Source organism: Tachysurus fulvidraco, chromosome 6, assembly GCF_022655615.1.
Source record: "Tachysurus fulvidraco isolate hzauxx_2018 chromosome 6, HZAU_PFXX_2.0, whole genome shotgun sequence".
Taxonomy (NCBI): domain Eukaryota; kingdom Metazoa; phylum Chordata; class Actinopteri; order Siluriformes; family Bagridae; genus Tachysurus; species Tachysurus fulvidraco.
In genome coordinates this window covers 3,661,507-3,682,612 of record NC_062523.1, presented here as the reverse complement: position 1 = coordinate 3,682,612, position 21,106 = coordinate 3,661,507, and the positions used below count along the sequence as shown (strand labels likewise).

Genomic DNA, 21,106 nt, shown 5'->3' with positions numbered 1-21,106 from the left:
TGTGTAATATATTCATTCACTCATTTTCTACCGCTTATCCGAACTTCTCGGGTCACGGGGAGCCTGTGTCTATCTCAGGCGTCATCGGGCATCGAGGCAGGATACACCCTGGACGGAGTGCCAACCCATCACAGGGCACACACACACACTCATTCACTCACACACTACGGACAATTTTCCAGAGATGCCAATCAACCTACCATGCATGTCTTTGGACCGGGGGAGGAAACCGGAGTACCCGGAGGAAACCCCCGAGGCACGGGGAGAACATGCAAACTCCATACACACAAGGTGGAGGCGTGAATCGAACCCCCAACCCTGGAATTGTGAGGCGAACGTGCTAACCACTAAGTCACCGTGTTCCCTTGTGTAATAAATATATTCATATTTTGAAATTCTAGATTGAATTGACTCAACAAAAATTCATGTTCAAATAATTGACAGTAACCTCAAAAAAATTTGAACGGACGTTATCCGAGCAACGTTTTCCTGTGGATGAACGTTAAAAAGAGTATCTAGTGCACTAGAAAGGGTCTTTAACACCATTCGGTTCAGTCCTACATAGTGGCAATTAAAAGTAAACAGGAAGTTCATTTCTCTAACTGTGTGAATCGTGTATTGATGAAGGTGGATGAAGGTGTACATGGACCCCAGTGTAAAATCTGAGCGAAGTAAATGAATATAATATAGAATTATCTTATTGTTTGTATACAAACAAAGCGTACAGTTATTTTATGTTTTTTTTTCCCCTGAAGTAAAAAAAATCCCACATCAGAGTCTGATTATTAGGCTTTACGCACAGATGCAGGATCGTTTGAGAACGAATCATAATCCATCAAAAAAATCGATTATTTTCCCTTCCCCTGGTGGACGCCATGACTCAACATCAGGGAGTGATATGTAGAAGCAATCGGGGGGAAGGATTAAACACCGAAGAGATTTCAGAGTAAGATGAGCTGCAAATGAAACAGAGTGGTGCCTGACTCATATTCTGGCCATTTCATTACCTCATGCTGTCCGCCATTAAGGAGGTGTCGGATATCTCACAATACGGCCCCTAAGGCATTTCGGCAAGCCTTAACCCTCACATACACCACACAGTCCACTTCAGTGGATAGAAACGGCTTTATTTGATCTCCAGTTCGTGAAATCAGAATTTCTGTCAAACGAACCGAAAGAGTCACAATCAGAGTCTTTAACCTCGGTTCAGAAGATGGATATTCACAGGAGAAGCTCATCTGTTCATGCCCTTGTGTTCACTTGCCAAGTCTTCTTCGTTAAAACACCTTTTTACATTTGAGTCACAAAATGAAATAAATAAGAGGATAAATAATTGCAGCCTGTAACCACAATGGACAAAAATGTAGCAAAAAAAATGCATATTAATCATTATAAAAGACTATAAGCTAAAAAATACTGTAGCTACATTACTGTACAGAAGATCCTAATAATATATTAAAGCATGTGGCCAGTTGTACATTTTTTTGCACTCAATTTCAGTAACATTTTTACAGGATGGGAAATTTACCAAGAATTTCACAAAAATAAATAAATAAATAAATAAATCAAACACTCTATAATATGACAGAATATAATATCTATAATCTCTTAAAAAATTACTTTATTTTTAAATATTTACATTTTTAAAAGAAATAATTTTTCTTTCTTTCTTTTTTTTTTAATCGGCAATAAAAATCACAAAATATATATATATATATATATATATATATATATATATATATATATATATATATATATATATATATATATATATTTTTTAAAAATCACAAAATATATATTTTTTTATTAAAAAGAAAGCAAAAACAAAACAAAACAAAAAAAACACTCACAACAAACACAACATCGACATATTGTCCAGCCCTAATCTCTAAATCTCTCAACATCCTTTAATTAAAAAAAAAAAACATCCATCAGCAAAACATCCCCTTGATGCCATCTGTTCTTAACGGTACCCTCTCTAACACAATCCACAAAGTGTTGATCGTCATCATCATCTCTTCACGTCAAACACACGATCCTGACTCACTCGGAGCTGCTGTTCTCAAGACGTTTTTACTGTATACATTAAAAAAAACAAAGAGTCCCATGAACTGAAATATTACTGGGTGTTGGATTTAGGCCTTTAGAGGCTGTGGATCATTAAAGATGGATCTTAATTCTGTCCCAGATGGTCATGGAGGTCAGAAACTGATTTAAGATAAGATTTAAAGCTCTGGCACTGTCTGAGAGATTATAAAGACGCTATTACACATGTATGCTTTGGTCTGTTATAATAATTAATTACAGGTTAGGTTAAATGATTTTAAAAATATATTTTGTGACTTGAATGAGGTGACACTTCTCCAGAGGATTTAACTTATATATATAAAAGACACATAACCATTATTTATTGACTGAGGTGCCATTTATTGTTGGGCCCCTGAGCAAGGCCCTTAACCCTCAATTGCTCAGCTGTATAAAAATAAGATAATGTAAGTCGCTCTGGATAAGGGGCATCTGCCAAATGCTGTAAATGTAAATATCCACTAAATACAGAGTGTGAGACAATGAGTGCAGGCAGGTTGGAATGGGTGGAGGAAGGTGTCAGGAGTTCTGTGTGATAGGAAAATATCAGCGAGAATCAAGGGGAAGGTGTACAGGACAGTGGTGAGACCGGCCATGCTGTACGGTTTAGAGACAGTGTCACTGAAGAAGAGATAAGAGTCAGAGCTAGCCGAGCTGAAGATGTTGAGGTTCTCTTTGGGAGTGACAAAATTGGACAGGATTAGGAATGAGTACATCAGAAGGACAGCCCTTGTTGGACGTTTGGGGGACAAAGTTAGGGAGGCCAGATTAAGATGGTTTGGACATGTTCAGAGGAGGGAGAGAGTATATCGGTAGGAGAATGTTGGACATGGAGCTGCCAGGCAGGAGGCAAAGAGGAAGGTCAAAGAGGAGGTATATGGATGTAATTAATGAGGATATGAAGCTAGTGGGTGCAAGTGTTGAGGATGCAGAATATAAGGATAGGTGGAGAGAGATGATTCGCTGTGGCGACCCCTGAAGGGAAAAGCCGAAAAAAGAAGAAGAAGACAGTAATGATAACAGGATTAATGCTAAACACTCATACGTGTTCCTAAAGCCATCACAGGTCCAGAGAGAGACATGCATGGAGGTGATAATAGAGCGTGTCGAACAGAAGCAGGACTTCCTACCACTCAGATCCCTCTGGTATTATTTGCCCACTTTCTTTACACCAAAGACGCTCATTGCTTAGCTCAGACGATAACATGGTGCGGCTTTATATCAAAGCTCGGTCTGAATGAGGCACAGCTTATTCATCTTAGTGAACATGATTTCCACCACAAGGTTAGAGGTATTTAGTGAGAGAAAAAAGATGGAGGGAGGGAGGGAGGGAGGGAGGGGAGAGAGAGAGAGAGAGAGAGAGAGAGAGAGAGAGAGAGAGAGAGAGAGCATACTCAAGCAGGCTAGAATTTACTGTAAAACGTAGAATTAGAGCTGAAACATTAAGGACTCCTTAATGCTTTATGACAGACACGTCTTTGGACTCAATTCTATGGGGTTTATTTCATAAATGCGATTTCAGTGATTATAAAAGCTTTGAATTTCCTCTACTTTTGTATCTGAATGAATTCACTGCCAGCTCGATTCAAACCCAGAGGCCTACGAATATTAGAGAAAAGCATTTGTAGCCTTTTAAGCTTTTTCGTTACTTACAGCAAAGTCGGTGGCCTTGTTTCACCCATCGCACATGCATTCCAGTCTGAGAGAAAAGACATGCTGTAGCTCACAGGAAACACGGTAGAGAGAAAGAAAAAAATAATCTAGGATCCAAGCCTGGACTGACAAATCTCAGGTCTTAAATCATGTCTGACATAGAAATTCAGAGCTGAGTCACAAGCCCTAACATAGAGTTTTGAAGTCCACAGTCAGATGGGGAAGTCGTGGCCTAATAGAGAGTTTGACTTCTAACCCTAAGGTTGTGGGTTCGAGTCTCGGGCCGGCAATACCACGACTGAGGTGCCCACCAAACCCCCAAACTGCTCAACCGGGCACCGCAGCATAAATGGCTGCCCACTGCTCTGGGTGTGTGTTCACGGTGTGTGTGTGTGTGTGTGCACTTCGGATGGGTTAAATGCAGAGAACAAATTCTGAGTATGGGTCACCGTACTTAGCCGTATGTCACGTCACTTCATATCAAGTCCTGATAGTCGAATTTACATTAATCCCTCTCAACTGCTTCTCTCTTTACACCCAACCCGAGGCATCCAGACATTGTACCAGCTCCGATTGTCTTCCGTGCGATGAAGATTTTGGACCTCCGCTGAGGCGAGGCCGACTGTGAGGACCCTGAGGCATCTAGAGATCTACCAGCTCCAGTCAGACTCTGCGATACTTAAGAGCTCCATGATACCTTTTGCATCACTACAACATTTGTCAGACTGTATATTTATAATCACACCCCCAGTGTCACCCAGATGAGGATGAGGTTCCCCTTTGAGTCTGGTTCCTCTCAAGGTTTCTTCCTTTACCATCTAAGGCAGTTTTTCCTCCCCACAGTCACCTGAGTCACCTCAGACTCGCTCATTGGGGATAAATACAAACACATTGTGAACTAAATATATCTAATATTAATCTTGAATTTTGCATTCTATTAATCTTTATATTATTCTTTATAAAAACCCTTTGTACTATGTTTATGTTCTGTAAAGCTGCTCTGTGACGATGTTAAGTCAAAGCCCAAGTTTTGATAATAAGGTACAGAAATCCTAAGTCTTCTTAGTCAGGCACTGAGTCGAATCCAAAGGCTTGACAGACAAGTCCAGAGTCAAATACCAAATCTTGATAGTCAGGTGAGCCGAATACCAAGTCTTGACTCCGAATCGAATCCTAAGTCTGAACACATTTACATTTTACATGGATTGATTCAAGTCGGGAGTCAAGACAAGTCAGTCAGGCTGAATAAATCTACGTTTGAGTCAAAAGTAATGAGTCAAGTCAAGAGTCTTGTCTCTTAAATCAAATCCCGAGTCAAATCACAATATCTTGATGCAGTCCCAAACCACCAGCTCTTGATAGACAGGTGGTGAGGAAAGTTGACATAGAGCTGATGTTGATGTTGTGTAATGATATGCCATTAGAGACGCAGTTTTCATCCCAAGTTAAATCCTGAGTCCTGAGTCAATTCCCAAATCTTGACAGTCAAATTCCTTAAACTACTGAACATACAAAATGAACTTTATGAATGAACTAGATTACTGAACTTTATCTGATGATATATCATGGTATGGTGTCTTCATATCAAACCTGACAATCGAAACAATAAAACAGGAGGATGATACAGTAGTTCAGAGATAAACGACCGACCGACCGACTGACTATACATGCGTGTGTAAATATTTAAGTCGTTAGCATGCTATGTCAAGCCAAAAGCACGAATAGATCAGAGTGAATACCTAACTTGTTACTCATGACATCCTTTAGGAATCTCTCAAACGTGAGAAAAACAACTTAGACATCTTTATTAAACACAGAACACCGTTTCACGCCACACGGAAATAAATAAAACCACCATGTTGAAACGTGTCCATTGAGTGCAGCTCCAGACGCCAAGCAGCTGGACGAAGCGCATAGCGAGTGTTCTCTGTAACTGACACCGCTTAACAAGTCATGGAATGAAAACACGCAAGGGGTGAGCGCGAGGTCTCGTGCACTCTTCGGAGGTCGGTTTTATTTGCTGTGGAGTGAAAGGCACGCATTCCTTCCACGGACAGAAGGAGCGCGGCGCTACCTTCGGGCCGTGTTTAGCGTGCTACGCTTCCAGAGTGTGCAGACAACACAGCAGCACCCCTGGACATTTTCCACATAAAGCTAGCTTCAGAGATAAACAGCCCCATCAGTGAGGAGAAGCTCGAGTGCGGGAATGTGAACATGATGTGAACAGAGCAGAGAAGAACTGCACAGCCACTGAAGATACACAATCGAAAGGTGACACAAAGCGCCAGGAATGAAGCATTAAACCGTTCGTACCAGCATAAAAAAAATCAGCTCTATTAAGAAAGTGCACCGAAGATGAACTTTTGATGGATTGTAACAATAGGAGATGATTTTAGCCACGCTTCAGAGAAGAACGTCTGTTTTGGGGAAGATAAAGCTGTTCTATATATCTATAAATCACAGCCTGAAGCCTGGACTCAGTTCTAACTATAGCACAAAATACATCTTTGACTCATTATAAAAATCTCTGGCTACAAACCTGCTCGCTCTGTACCAGTGGTTTTTTTTTTTTTTTTTTTGGACAAATACCAAAAAGGTCTTATGAGGAATGTGGCCTAAAGCAGCTGGTAATCGCTTCTGATTATACTTGTTACTGTTGGTTTGGTCTCAGGAAACCGGTTCATGTCGTCTGTATTGGAGACACAGCTTCAGTAGTGAACAAGTGACTATTGTTTTAGTTTTGAGGTTCAAAACAATGGAATGAAACAACATCAGCTTTGTTTAGAGGGAAGTGTACAAGTATCGCCCTTGTGATCCAAAAATCCCACAATTGCACAGAGGAATATGCTTTACTTAGACATGTTAAAAGTCTCCAGTGAACACTTTAGTTGCACTTTAAGACAAATGCGTTCTCGTACATTACAGGTTGTGCTGTACGATACATGGTAAATGAAACGATCCCCCAACACTAGTGCTCTCTGGTGTACGGCTGCCCCAAACCAGGGACACGGAGATCCAGCTACGTCTTTTCTACATGCTAGGCCACGTAGTGACATGCTTAAAGTGACGTGACATACGGCTAAGTACGGTGACCCATACTCAGAATTTGTTCTCTGTGTTTAACCCATCCAAAGTACACACACACACAGCAGTGAACACACACACACCGTAAACACACCGGAGCAGTGGGCAGCCATTTATGCTGCGGCGCCCGGGGAGCAGTTTGGGGGGTTCGGTGCCTTGTTCAAGGGCACCTCAGTCGTGGTCGGCCTGAGACTCGAACCCACAACCTTAGGGTTGAGAGTCAGACTCTCTAACCATTAGGCCATGACTTCCCACTATGGAAGTGCAAAGTGCTGTATTCAACATCTATGAGCTCAGAGACGCCGAAACATCTGAAATACATTCATTCATTCATTTTCTACCGCTTATCCGAACTTCACGGGGAGCCTGTGCCTATCTCAGGCGTCATCAGGCATCGAGGCAGGATACACCCTGGACGGAGTGCCAACCCATCACAGGGCACACACACACTCTCATTCACTCACACACACACACACACACACTACAGACAATTTTCCAGAGATGCCAATCAACCTACCATGCATGTCTTTGGACCGGGGGAGGAAACCGAAGTACCCGGAGGAAACCCCCGAGGAACGGGGAGAAGATGCAAACTACACACACACAAGGTTTAGGTGGGAATCGAACCCCCAACCCCGGAGGTGTGAGGCGAACGTGCTAACCACTAAGCCACCGTGACCCCCTCTGAAATACTTTAATTAAAAAAAAACATTCTTCCAAAATGTTTGGTTTAGGGTTGTATTTTTATCATTACTGAGATTCTCATGTGAAGTTAGCGGTTATCTGCTGCACTGATGCCAAACGGGGACAATGTTCGGGGACAGTTTCTCTGCTGGATCCCTGCAATATATATGGAATAATTTCTAAAGTATCCCTGTAGGATCTACTGAATTATTTCTACAGGATTTTATAAGAATGCTATTATTGCTATTAATGCTATTATTTTATAAGAACAACTTAAAAATAAGACATAGTTATTAGCTTGGATAGGCTAGCTAGCAATCACTAAGATATGGATGGGGGTGCTGATTGTAGATTCCTACGGTGCATTCATGTCAAGTAAGAAAGATCCTATATATGAGTCGAACACGCAAGAACGCCACGAAGAAGCCACGATTACAAGTGAAGTCCTTTGAGGTCGTGAGTCAGTAAACACGGTGGAATCGTTGGATATGACGTCTGCAGCCGAGGATAAATTTATTGACATGGAACATTTCTTCTTCTCAGAAGCTTACTTGGTTTTGGAATTGGTTGTGAGTGAATCGAGAGAAGGTTCGCCTCCGTCTCGCTCTGTAAACGCTCTTGACCTCGTAATTAAGACTTCCTGACTCGTAAAAAAGTCCAATTTCCCAGGAGGACTTGAATTTAAAAGCTATGTACGTTCAGAGTGGATATTTGCAGCTGGAATGGAAGGCTCATGCTCTTAATGTTTGGCTCCCTGTATTTTTCTACAGAAAGCCACAGAAAGCTTTCAGAAAGGCAGAAATTCATTCTCTCTCTCTCTCTCTCTCTCTCTCTCTCTCTCTCTCTCTCTCTCTCTCTCTCTCTCTATCTCTCTCAGCTTACTTCAAGAGCTTCTCAAGAGGCTTTTCCTCATCAGAGTGAATAAACGACAATAAATATATGAAGATAAGTATAAAGATTAACCTCATATGTTACGTAGGTTTGGACTTTGTGACATTCTGGACACAACTGTTCTCTCTCTCTCTCACTCTCTCCTGCTATCTCTCTCTCTCTCCTGCTATCTCTCTCTCTCCTGCTATGTCTCTGTCTCTTTCTGTCTCCTGCTATCTCTCTCTCTCTCCCCTGCTATCTCTCTCTCTCCCCTGCTATCTCTCTCTCTCTCTCGCTATGTCTCTCTCTCTCTCTCCTGCTATATCTCTCTCTCCTGCTATATCTCTCTCCCTCTCCTGCTATCTCTCTCTCTCCCCTGCCATCTCTCTCTCTCTCCCCTGCCATATCTCTCTCTCTCCCCTGCTATCTCTCTCTCACTATGTCTCTCTCTCTCTCTCTCTTGCTATCTCTCTCTCTCTCCTGCTATCTCTCTCTCTCTCTCTTGCTATCTCTCTCTGTCTCTCTCTCTTTAAAAGTCACCTGCTTATTTGTTGTATTATCATAGTAAATAAAAAAGAACAAACAGATTAATCCATGTGTGACATGCAAATCTGTACCGAGTAGTCGTATCATCTCTGCATTTAATGCATGCAAATTCTGCATTAGTTCTGAAGATGTTCTGAAGCTGTTTCTTGTTTCCATGTCAACAACACTGCAGGACAATGTTGTTTAACAGTCAGAGTGTTTTGAGTGTACTAGAGGGGTGTGTGTAAGCTGTGAGCGCGCGCACACACACACACACACACACACACACACACACACACACACACACACACACACACACACACTATTGTGAGTGAACTGTGTACACTGTCTGGATCAATACATTATTAATGCCTCGGGGTTTTACAGGAAGTAAAGTAGATGCTAAGCAGTGTGGCTCTTACCGATGGCCGTCTCTGGCATGGCGAACAGCGTCTTCTCTGTGGCCACACGAAAGCGCCCATGGACTGACAGCCCGACACCCTGGGGGAGGGAGGGAGGGAGGGAGGGAAGGAGAGAGAGAGAAAAAATCAATAAGAGAGGCTGAAGTTGACAGAGAGCGAGCAGACAGAGAGAACAATCAAAATCAGATAAAAAACTGAAAGCAAAATCAAAACACAAAATATTTCACAAATCAATGAAAATGTCTGTCTGTCGACTACAATAATAAACAGAGACGGCTTTCTGCACCATGAGATGAGGACAATGTTGTTGGTTCGATCTCTTTTTTTTTTATTTTTTTTTATTCCCTTATCATTTTTTCCTCACACATTTTCCTAACAGAATTATTTTTTATTATTTATTATACGATCCTTAAGCTGGCTGATAATTCTAAAATGATTTTCGTGTAATAAACTCTTATTCACTCTGTAGTATTTAAGTTTTCACTCGATTTTTTCTAAATAATTAAATCGTGTGTGTGTGTGTGTGTGTGTGTGTGTGTGTGTGTGTGTGTGCTGTCAGGACGGTACAGCCCTAGCCATGACTCTAAATGACAGGCTGTGGGTTTGGATGTAACGCATGCAGTTGTTTGTGTAGGGTTACAGCAGACTCCTGACTCCTCACTGGCCTGCTTTATGCGTGTCAGAAAGGTCAGGGTGTCTTGTTAGCAGCCTCTTAGCTACAGCTCTCCAGCAGCGATAAATAAAAGCAGCCCGAAATAGAACGCTCGCATGGCAGAGATACACCAGGGTTGTGATTTTTTCACCATGTTAAACTTTAAATGGGGGTTTGAAGAGGTGAGACGATCCGTCCACTACTGTAACATCAGCGCTCTGTGACATGATTAAGACAGAAACCCTACCTGACTGAGCTGTGTGAGACCACCACCACCACCACAGCACCTGTTAACTACTCAATAAGCATTTAAATGTGGCCCCACACTAGCATTCTGTTTAATTCAGTGGTTGAAGAAGCAGCTGTTCCCAGCAGATCACCTTATTAAAGTGTAGGATTAATGGTCTGTGGTGTGTAGGAGAGCGACTTAGGACACCGGTCCTCTTCCTGTAAATGCTGTAATGAAGTAACGATGATGTCTCGTGAAAAGAAAACATTGTTTACTCAGAATGACTGCTGACCAACAGTATGTACTGTTTCATATCAAATACAGCATTCTCTTATAAAATCCTGCGGAAATAATTCAGTAGGTTCTACAGTGATCCTGTAGAAATGATCCGGTAGATTCCGCAGCGAACCCGTAGAAACAGTCTGGTAGATCCCGCTGTGATCCTGTAGAAATAATTCAGTAGGTCCTACAGTGATCCTGTAGAAACGATCCGATAGATCCCGCTGTGATCCTTTAGAAATAATTCTGTAGATCCTGACGCGATCCTGTAGAAACAATTTGGCAGATTCCAGAGTGATGCAATAATTCAGTAGAATAAGTAAATAATTCTGTAGTCCTGTAGAAGGATGGGGGAATCAGCAAATCCTGTGGAACACTCATTAGATCTTGCAGTGACCCTGCAGATTTTTTTTTTCCATAGATCTTGCATGGATCCGGTAGAGATAATTCAGCAGGACTTGTAGTGCTTGTAGCAAACCTACAGAAATAAATCAAATCCAGTAGATCCTGTAAAAATGCTGGAAAATGTCCTGTAGAAGACCTGTAAAAAAAAAACTTAGATCCTGTAAATATAATTCAGTATATACTTTAAATGTTCCTATAGAAATCCCGTAGAATTAATCCAGTTGAAGTAATCCGGTTAAAATGATCCAGTAGCTGTGATCCAGAAGATCTTCTGTAGGCGCTGGTGGCAATATGTTAAATTTGTTATTTAATGTGAGTAACAGTCGAATATTTTGTTTTAAACATACTAACTGTGGTGTTATTTAAATCTGGTGTTTGACAGACTGGATTGTGCGTTTAATCTTAGGTGCATTACATGATCAGGGACCGGTGACGTCTACACCCCAACCCCGACACCTCCATGTAGATTTTCTGAGAAGAAGGTTAACAGGAATCCGATCCACCGAAATGTGTAAACGCTGCTGTCTGACCACGGCACATCAAAGAGGGAAGACGAGTGACCGGTTGCTACGAAGCGATGCTGCCTGCTCTCGCCTGAGGCTGTGAAAGTACTCGAGTGGGAAATCTGACGAATTCCGAGTGAGCGAGACGTTAGCGGATATGGGACGTGCCATAAAAACTAAATCCACGGAGGGAAGAAGACCAAATAACCACTTAATACTTAAACCGGTAAGTACTACAGCAAAATTAACAATAAAACTACATTCCACATTCAGCCTAGGCTTTTACCGATTCTTTAATCAACCTGCTGAAAAGTTTGCATCCCCACTGAAGTGCTCTTGTTCATTTTTTTTTTTTATAAAAGAACCTTATTGACATTTTGGCATTTGTCCAAGATCACATTCTCTTACCTGTGTAAAACACATCTGATGCTAACATCTGACACCAGACAAAAGCAGGGGCGCCCCCAGAAACTTTTAATAGGGGTGGCCAGAGGAGGCCACAGAAAATCTTGGGGTGGCACAAAAAAAGAAAGAAATCAGTGTAGTAACGACGAGATGGAGAGGGGACGGGGCAGTGAAACAGCTACTCTGGTGGCGCCAATCAATCTACAATCTTTTCTGGTGGCTGCAGAGTGTGCTTCTATTTATTTATTTATTTGTTTGTTTGTTTGTTTGTTTATTTATTTTTCACTTCATGAACTATTGTGAATTTTCATTATGCATTCACATTCAAATTCAAATTCATACTAGGGGTGGCCCCAAAAAGACATTGACATCAAAGCAAAATTCAGTCGTTCATTCTTTTTCTACCACTTATTCCTGTGCCTATCTCAGGCGTCATCAGGCATCGAGGCAGGATACATCCTGGACGGCATGCCAACCCATCACAGGGCACACACACACACTCTCAATTTTCCAGAGATACTGTACCAATCAACCTACCATGCATGTCTTTGGACCGGGGAAGGAAACCGGAGTACCCGGAGGAAACCCCCGAGGCACAGGGAGAACATGCAAACTCCACACACACGAGGCGGAGGCGGGAATGGAACCCCCAACCCTGGAGGTGTGAGGTGAACGTGCTAACCACTAAGCCACTGTGCCCCCTTCAAAGCAAAATTAAATGAGCTAAATTAAACTTCATGAGGAGAAACTAAAGTGGCTTCTTAAGTGATAAAACATCTTTAGAGTAAAATTCTAAATCGCTGCAATCGACGATAACGAGCGAAAGTCCTTCCAGCCGTACAGAAGCCATTTTCTGAATCGTAAAGCCCACTTGCTAATTGATCCGAGCAACTTTGAATTATTAATTGAAAACCAACTTATGACCGTTATAAAGAACAAGTCTAGAAGTCTGGATGCAGCAAGTTCTCATGTTATTTTATTTCACTTTTCCCTACATGATTTCTAAAACGAGTGAACCGCGAGTATACGGAAATTAAAAAAACGATCATTTACAAATTCGTTCTGAGAAAAATTGTGAGGTGAATGTAAAGGTCTTGTGGCCTTCTTCAGCATGTAACATACAAACTCTGTAAGACTTGTGCTCTGTTGGCTGAAAAGTGCTCACGTTCTGCCAGCATGTTATTCTTGGAATGTCGGAAACTTTTATTGATTCTCAGAGATATTTGGCGGCGTTGTTTTGTTTAAAAAAAAAAAAAAACACCTCTAGGGTTCTCTCTGACAGTTCCATTTTCATCTCCGTTGGAAAATACCACCGAGCAGAGCAACAGCTTCTTATAAAAGAGATTGATGTGGAAAAAAGTAAATTTTATTTTAAGAACACAACATCTGGGAACTGTCTGCAGCCCAGTAAACGCTGTCACGGAGACGGGGCTTGTACTGAAAGGTCAATAACAGCCGTCTGTGTTGATGCGTCGTCTGGTGTACACGAGAAGCGTACGGCGCTGATTCTCATCGACGTCCTGTGTGATGCGTAAACAGAGAAAGGAACTAAAGTACCATCATTTTAACCTCCGGCACACGGATTAGTTCTCTCTCCACTTTAGCAGCTGGTATGTAACTACGGGGGCATTTAACCTTCTAACCTGGAGTGGTGTTCAGTTTAGCTCTTTATATTACACAAGACACAGCAATGTTACTATTTATATACACGTGTCCAACACCAGTAAATGATTTTCTACACAATAAAATATCAAATCTAAAAAGCCTCTTTAACACACAGGGTTCGGTAATCAGACAATTTGATTAACTCTAGAGTTTTACTGCAATAAAAACTGCATGAATTAAACACTTGGATTGTAGTATTTTTTTTTTGTAGTAAAAGTTTACATTTACAGCATTTAGCAGACGCCCCTTATCCAGAGCGACTTACATTTTTATCTCATTTTTAAGGTTAAGGGCCTTACTCAGGGGCCCAGCAGTGGCAGCTTGGTGGACTTGGGAGTCGAACTCACAACCTTCCGATTGGTAGCCCAATACCTTAACCACATTTTGTTGACTTGTTTAAACTGAGCTGTGGTGTATTCTGCAGATTTGAGGGAATCTCTTGCTGCGATATACAAATCGGTTTGAGCTAGTAATTTACATAATTGCTTAATTCAGCATTTCTAGCCCCTTTTTATACAGCGCTGATTGTGTTCAGAGATTTTTGTCATTTCTATGCAGAGACTGTGAATTTCTTTTCGGTCTGTCACGGTGCTCCTGAACAAGGAACGGATGATGAGGTTGTTTTCATCGATTCAACAACAAAGGAACAACAACAACAAAAAAAAAACCTGATTTTTTTTTTTTAACGAATGGTTTTAAAACTTATGTAAAACCTTCTTTTGTTATGTTCATTGTTGTTTTGTAAATAGATAAATAAGCATTCAAAACTAACTTTAATGGCTTATTACTTTAATGCACTTGAATATAACTTATCTCAAGCTTTATTTAATGGTGCTTGCAAAGCAACATTGTTGTTATTGTGCCGGATAAAACTTTGGCGCCTAACTTGTCCCACAGCTTTTGTCCTCAACCCATGAATGAGGTGTCAAATCGACCGGCTCATTGAGGAGAGGTGTGCTATTACTTTTATAAGCGATCGGAATTCCGGCATTTCCGGTACGGAAGCTTAAATTGGCTTTTTTCCCCATAGACTTCCATTATAAACTCGGCAAGTTTTCGAGTGATTTACACCAGACTCGACCAGCTCCTATAGGACCTTACTCCGGACAAAGTGTTATTTCAGTAGCAACTTTTGTCCAAAAGTATTGGCACTCCACCGGTTATTCAGGTGATGTCACGTGTAGCCCCGCCCACAAAATAAGTGAATTCAAAAAGTTAGCACAACATGGACATGTCATATATCAAAACACTAAGCGCAATGAGCGGAACTTGCCACGTGCAAGCTCCATTCACATTTTCTTCATGAAATGTACATTGTAGTTTTATCTGTTCTCTTGCTTTCGCGGTTGAACATCAGCCTAGTCATATAATTATTTGGGCTTAGGGGGTCAACCAATGAAACGTGGCATATTTAACTGTCAGTAGCAGACAGTGATTTGTGTTTGGGTTATTTTCCCACAAACACGCTAAAATATCATAAAATCTTCGTCTTTTCATTTTCCCCTTAGATTGTGTCTGCTTCAAAAGTAGCTCGTATGTGGAGAGTGGGCAGAGATAAGAATAATACCCCTGGGTTCTGTAAACTGTACAATTACGGTAAATCTACAGAAAACTATGAAAGCGAGACAGACGAGCCGCTTCGGTGACTTTAGAAACCGGCAATTTCCAGCACTTTAGCAAGAAAATGAATCCTATCTCTTTAATAAGCTGTAGTGCTATAATGCTGCCTCACACAAGAGCAAAGTCATTTCCTTTATAGCTTTTTGCATCATTAATCATTACTTATTCCCACATGGTCACAGTTTTTCGTTGTATTTTACAGCTAAGTGACCAAAGATTCTCAAAGAAAAAGCAGGAATCCTTTAGACAGTGAGGCGGAATATCAAAAGACTTCTTATTCGCTATACACGCTCACTACTTAGGGCACGATATAATGCTGTTGTACTAATATCGTGCACTAATAGCGAGACAGAACAACATATACAACTCAATAAAATTGTTTTATAAACAATAAAATGTATTCGATGAAGCTAATAGTCAGGTTTCTCAAGTTTCCTGTTGAATGAATAATTTCCCTAATGTGACAGAAGTGCTTTTGCTGTTATATCACTCACTCACTCACTCATTTTCTACCGCTTATCCGAACTACCTTGGGTCACGGGGAGCCTGTGCCTATCTCGGGCGTCTTTGGGCATCAAGGCAGGATACACCCTGGACGGATTGCCAACCCATCGCAGGGCACACACACTCTCATTCACTGTTATATTACATCTTTGATTAAAAAGAACATTTAAAACAGAGACCTGCTTCATCTCACATGCAATGTCTAAAAACTCCAATGACTGTGCCAGCAAACATCATCACCACCAAATTCAAGTGCTAAACCAACAACTTGATCTCAAGTTGAAACCTGTTCTTCCATTCCTGTGATTCTTTTAGCCAACAAAGCATCCTGTACATCCAACAAGCAGATGGATGTGATCAAATCCCCAGGTTGTCCTTTGGAAGTACACTCCGAGAACATCATCCATCTCTAATGAGACAAGACGTTACATCAAACTCTCGCTCTGCTGTCAGACGTTTCGTATGAAAAGGTGTTTCCAATCGCAAATCCTAACTTTATGTCCATCCAGTCTCCACACGCAGCACAGTTTTTCCTTTTTTCCTCAACTGTCACTCCAGAAAAGCATGTTAGCAATGCAGGAAATATGCAGACGCGCTCACGCACAGGAAGACTGAAGCGAGCGAGCGGTCGTGACCCCCTTTTAAGCACGAATGAGATGATCAAAGTCATGTCTCCAAGATTCCCCTCGCGCCTCCACGCTGGTGTCGAGAGCGTCTGCTCCCAAACCCGAAGCCCTCATGGAGTGATTTAGTGCTTCTTCCATTCCTGAGGTTCTTCCGTGAGTCAATGTTTAGAACAAGTCACTGAAGAAATTCCCGCAAGTCTGTAACTTGTTATTTTTATACTATTTATTCCTCTACAAGTTTGATCAATAGAAAAAAGAAATTCCAGGTTAATAAGTCCATATACTAATGTAAGGCCATAATCGAACCACAGGGGTTGCAAGCCAGTGATTTCTGTGCTGTTCCCAAGCCCAGATAAAAAGAAAGGCTTGAGTCAGGAAGGGCATACTGTGTAAAACATGCTAAATTTCAAATATCAGTGTTAATTCCTTACCAGATCGCTCAAGGCCCGGGTTAACAAGACCACCGCTGGCACTGTTTACCTACGGCAGACGCTTATTTTTCCAGGGATTTTAGTACAGTGTAACAGATATTGCATCATCAGGTAGGCGTGGCCTATTTGATAATCTAACCCTAACCATAACCGTAGTTTTTGGTTGTTTATTTGTTTTCTAAAATAAATCTACCTGTATGACTGTTTTGTTCTTCGTAGTATGCTGTTTTTTTTTCACCTCCGGAAACACGCCCGATTTACGCCGTGGTAACGAAACCCCTGGAATTTAGTGAATGCCGTCGACCTACAGGGTGCCAGCGGAAATTGGGCTACTGTTGGTCAAGGAAGGAGAAGCGGGAGAAGAGGAACATAGAGTTACCGATAAGAGTGGAGGTAGGAGTACGTGGGTACATTCTACTGTATGTAGATGAGACTCAGAGAGATTAGTGACTGCGAAGTGGTGGTACGAGAGAGTGTAGGCAGACAGAATCGGACGGTGATGTGTAAGATGTCTCTGGTGGTCAGGAAGAACAGGAGTGAAAAGAAAGAAAAGAACCAAGTGGCGACATCAAGGAATTCAGACAAAAACTGAGCCATGCTTTGGGGGGTCAGGAAGAGCTTCCAGATGACTGGGAAACTACAGCAGAAGTGATCAGGGAGACAGGTAGGAGGGTCCTAGGTGTGTCATCTGGAAGGAGAAAAGAGGATAAGGAAACATGGTGGTGGAACGAGGAAGTACAGGTAAGCATTCAGAGGAAGAGGCTAGCTAAAAAGAAGTGGGATGTAGACAGGACTGAAGAAAGTAGACAGGATTACAAGGAATTGCAGCACAGAGTGAAGAGGGACATGACGAAGGTCAAACAGAAAGCATACAATGCGTTTTATGCCAGCTTTGTGGGACAGATTAATGAGACAGAGATAGAAATGGGAAAGGATGTGCAAAAGATAAGGGTGATTAAAGACAGAGATGGAAAGGTGCTAACAGGTGAGGAGAGTGTGCAGAGAAGATGGAAGGAGTATTTTGAGGAGCTGATGGATTAGGAAAATGAGAGGGAAAAATGGGTGGAAGAGGTGAATATTGTAGAGCATGAAATAGGAAACATTATAAAGGATGAGGTGAGGAAGGATCTGAGGAGAATCGAGAGTGGAAAGGCTGTTGGTCCAGATGAAATACCTGTGGAGATGTGGAAGTGTCTAGGAGAGACAGCAGTGCGGTTTCTATCTAGATTGTTCAACAGGATTTTAGAGCGTCAGAAGATGCCTGAAGAACGGAGAAGTGTTCTAGTGCCGATCTTTAAGAACAAGGGTGATGTGAAAAGTTGTGGCAACTACAGAGGTAGAAGGTTAAAGAGCCACAATCAACGAAGGAACAAATATCAAAATTTTCAGGCAAATGAAAGCCTATTGAGAGTGCCGGGATGGCGTTGGTTAAAGCAGTGGTCCCTAACCTTTTTTTCGCCACGGACCGGGCAATGTTTGATAATTTTACCGCGGCCCGCTGGGGGGTGGGGAGGCGGCGGCTATACAATTAAATTCAACTTAATACTTTTAATTTAATTGTATTTAAACCTGCCTTTTTAACTCACTACAGCGCTAAATCAATGAGAACCCTGAGCTTGTTTCTTTACAACGAGACGGTTCCATCTGGGGTAATAGGAGACAATGACGCCCGAAGCGTGTCGCTTATGTCCAGTTTATTCCGTTGTTTTGTTTCGGTTGCCGTCACTGCAGAAATCCCCGCTTCACACAGATAGCATGTCGGAAATGGCGATAGGGATGTAAGTGCTGTGGTGACAATCTCAGGGTATTCCGCCATGACTTTAATCCAGAACCCCGGCAGAGTTTCTAACTTTCTAACGACGTCTGTTTCGTGCTCATTTTTGCTAATTTGTGAGTTAAATTTGAGCAAACACAATATACACGTACACCAAGCACTGTTAAACATGACAAAGTACCGGTGAACAGAGAGAAGAGCGATACACACCTTCTCTCTCCACCAAAGCTACAACACCACTGCCGCTCGCAGCCGCTCAGCTCCAGACGTCACCTAAACACGGTCCGATATCATGCGTGGTATACGCATGCGTGGTATCGGTGCGGCTTTAGATGACGTCTCTCAGCTCCCGATTAACCTCTCATCCATGGAAAGTCGCACAAACCCGAGAGAAATACACCACAGTAAATAAAATGGAAATAATTTAATGTTCCTTGGGTGGCCCGGTACCATTTGGTCCAAGGACCGGTACCGGTCCGCGGCCCGGGGGTTGGGGACCACTGGGTTAAAGTAGTAAATTACGTATTATTGATGTACCTTTGCGTGCATTACTTCTACTCAGTGAAATGTTAAACATCACAGATCACAATATTGTCCCTTATACAATCAATGCTCTTTATTCATCAACATGCACCGTGATCCTCCGGTGCTATGCTAATGCTAGTATGCAACACTGATTATTTGTCCCATCAGAGATGAGACTACTTTATCAGACAGAAGAATTTGTCGCCATTGTAGTCAGCATACTGTAGCTGAACATGTGAATTAATTACTTCAAAGTTGGGCTCAAATCACACTGAATGTGAATAAAATCGGGTGCATAAAATAAAAAAAATCACATGCAGTAGCAGATAATTTCACATCTATTTGGTTTAGTCGATTTATTTGGTGTCAGTCGAGTTCTTTGCGATAACCTATATTATATTTAACTGTTTGAAAGTAGTGGCATTTGATTATGAGCGTCGAACCGTGTCAGCATTAAGGTTTGTTACACCATGAATCTTGTTCTGATCCTCAGACATCATGTCACTTTTTTATCCAGTTCTCTCACACCAGGCGATTTTACTTAATGTGGAGAAGTTTGTGAGGTAAAAATCAGCTGCTAAAAGCATTCTATCATGTCTGTTTATTGTTTATAAGCATAATAGGTGTAGCTTTGCTGTAGTTTCTATCGATACGCACCATAATTAACAGAATTCCCATAACTGGAGAAAACTATTATTCCCAAATCTGTCTGTGTGGTACAGTGAGTATTCCTTCAATATGCCCAAAACACAAAGTCGCACTTTCAGGAAAAAAAAGTGATTACAAAGACATTTCAGCTTTCTATGAACTCAGCGACCTTGTCCTGGCCAAGAACTGTATTTGCTTGAATGCCAGACTTTTTTCCTGAGTCATCTCAGGCACCTGTGAGCAGCAGCAGGGGAATCGAGATGAGCCACAACACTGAGCAGCACCTACTTCTCTTAGTTTGCCCTCAGCGTTAGTGAGGATGTGACCAGCTAAACACCTCGAACAGTGCGATCTGAACTACAGCGATCAGAGATTTATCCTTTCTTATGTGGCTTACACTTACTGACACACTGAGTGTGATGGTGAAGAATGTTTCAACTCAAAACTCAGGAAGGATGGAGGATTATTTAAAAAAGAACAACAAAAAAAAAAAAAAAAAAAAAAAAACAGGCAGCAACATGTTCTGATGTCATCTTGTATTCTGACCAATCACAGCCCACTAGGTGTCTAATTCACAACAGGTTGAGATGTTTTTGGTGATCATTGCCTCCACCTACTGGAGCATCTCGATACTACAAGTCTAAAAAAAATTAACGTTGAGTAAATGACAGGGAGGTAAATTAATTTAGTTTTATATAACAACTTTAGTAAAAATGATATAATTAAGATGCTAGGAACTAATTAATAATAGAGAATTTACAAGATTGATTTGAAAAACATTACCATTTAAGCAAAATTTGTAAAATAGTATGAGGGGAAAAAAAAAACAAGTAATTCTAATGCATGGCTTTGAATGAGATTTGTGTTTGTCAGTAATCTACAAAAACTATCCCATTATTAGTAAGGTGGGAGGGCAGATGGCTGGGTATGTACATGGGTATATGGATGTGTAGGTGGCTGGGTAGGTTGGTGGGTATATGGATGAGTAGGTATGTGGGGGGTGCTTGTATGAGGTATCTGGATGCATAGGTGGACTGGTAGTTAGGTGGGGGTTTGGATGATTAAGAAAAAACCTCTCAAATGTTCTAATTGCACAAGTATTTCCGCTACCTTATAGTGAAACCCCTAAACTTACTATACCGCAGCCAGGCACAACCACAACACTGCCTACAGCCATCCACCACAAGTCAGAGACTGGGTAAAGAGAAGTTTAATCAGAAAATCAACCATATGCGACTCTGAAGGAACCGAATAGATACATCACTCAGACAGGAAAAGGAGTCCACGGGATGACCAAATTCTGGTCACATAGAAGAAAAAAATTGGTCTGCTGCGACCAATATATAGGTTTGGAAAAACATAGAAAACCCACCAGAGAACAAAATCCCCACTGTGAAGCATGATGGTGGTAGCATTGTGTTATGAGGATGCATTTTATTAGCAAGGATTGGAGAACTGGTCGGGGTTGAGAGTTATATAGATGAATCCAAATAGAAATCTGGATGAAAGTCTGCTAA

The 21,106-nt window shown here is 41.5% G+C and overlaps 1 protein-coding gene across 1 annotated transcript in view; it reads right to left on the bottom strand.

Moving 5' to 3' along the window:
* hibch (3-hydroxyisobutyryl-CoA hydrolase) overlaps nucleotides 1–21,106 on the bottom strand; it is a 35,421-nt gene that overhangs the window by 10,332 nt on the left and 3,983 nt on the right. Inside the window, exon 7 of the mRNA XM_027166683.2 lies at nucleotides 9,324–9,402. Within this exon, the coding sequence (XP_027022484.2) occupies nucleotides 9,324–9,402 (79 nt within the window). The remainder of the gene's footprint in view (nucleotides 1–9,323; nucleotides 9,403–21,106) is intronic.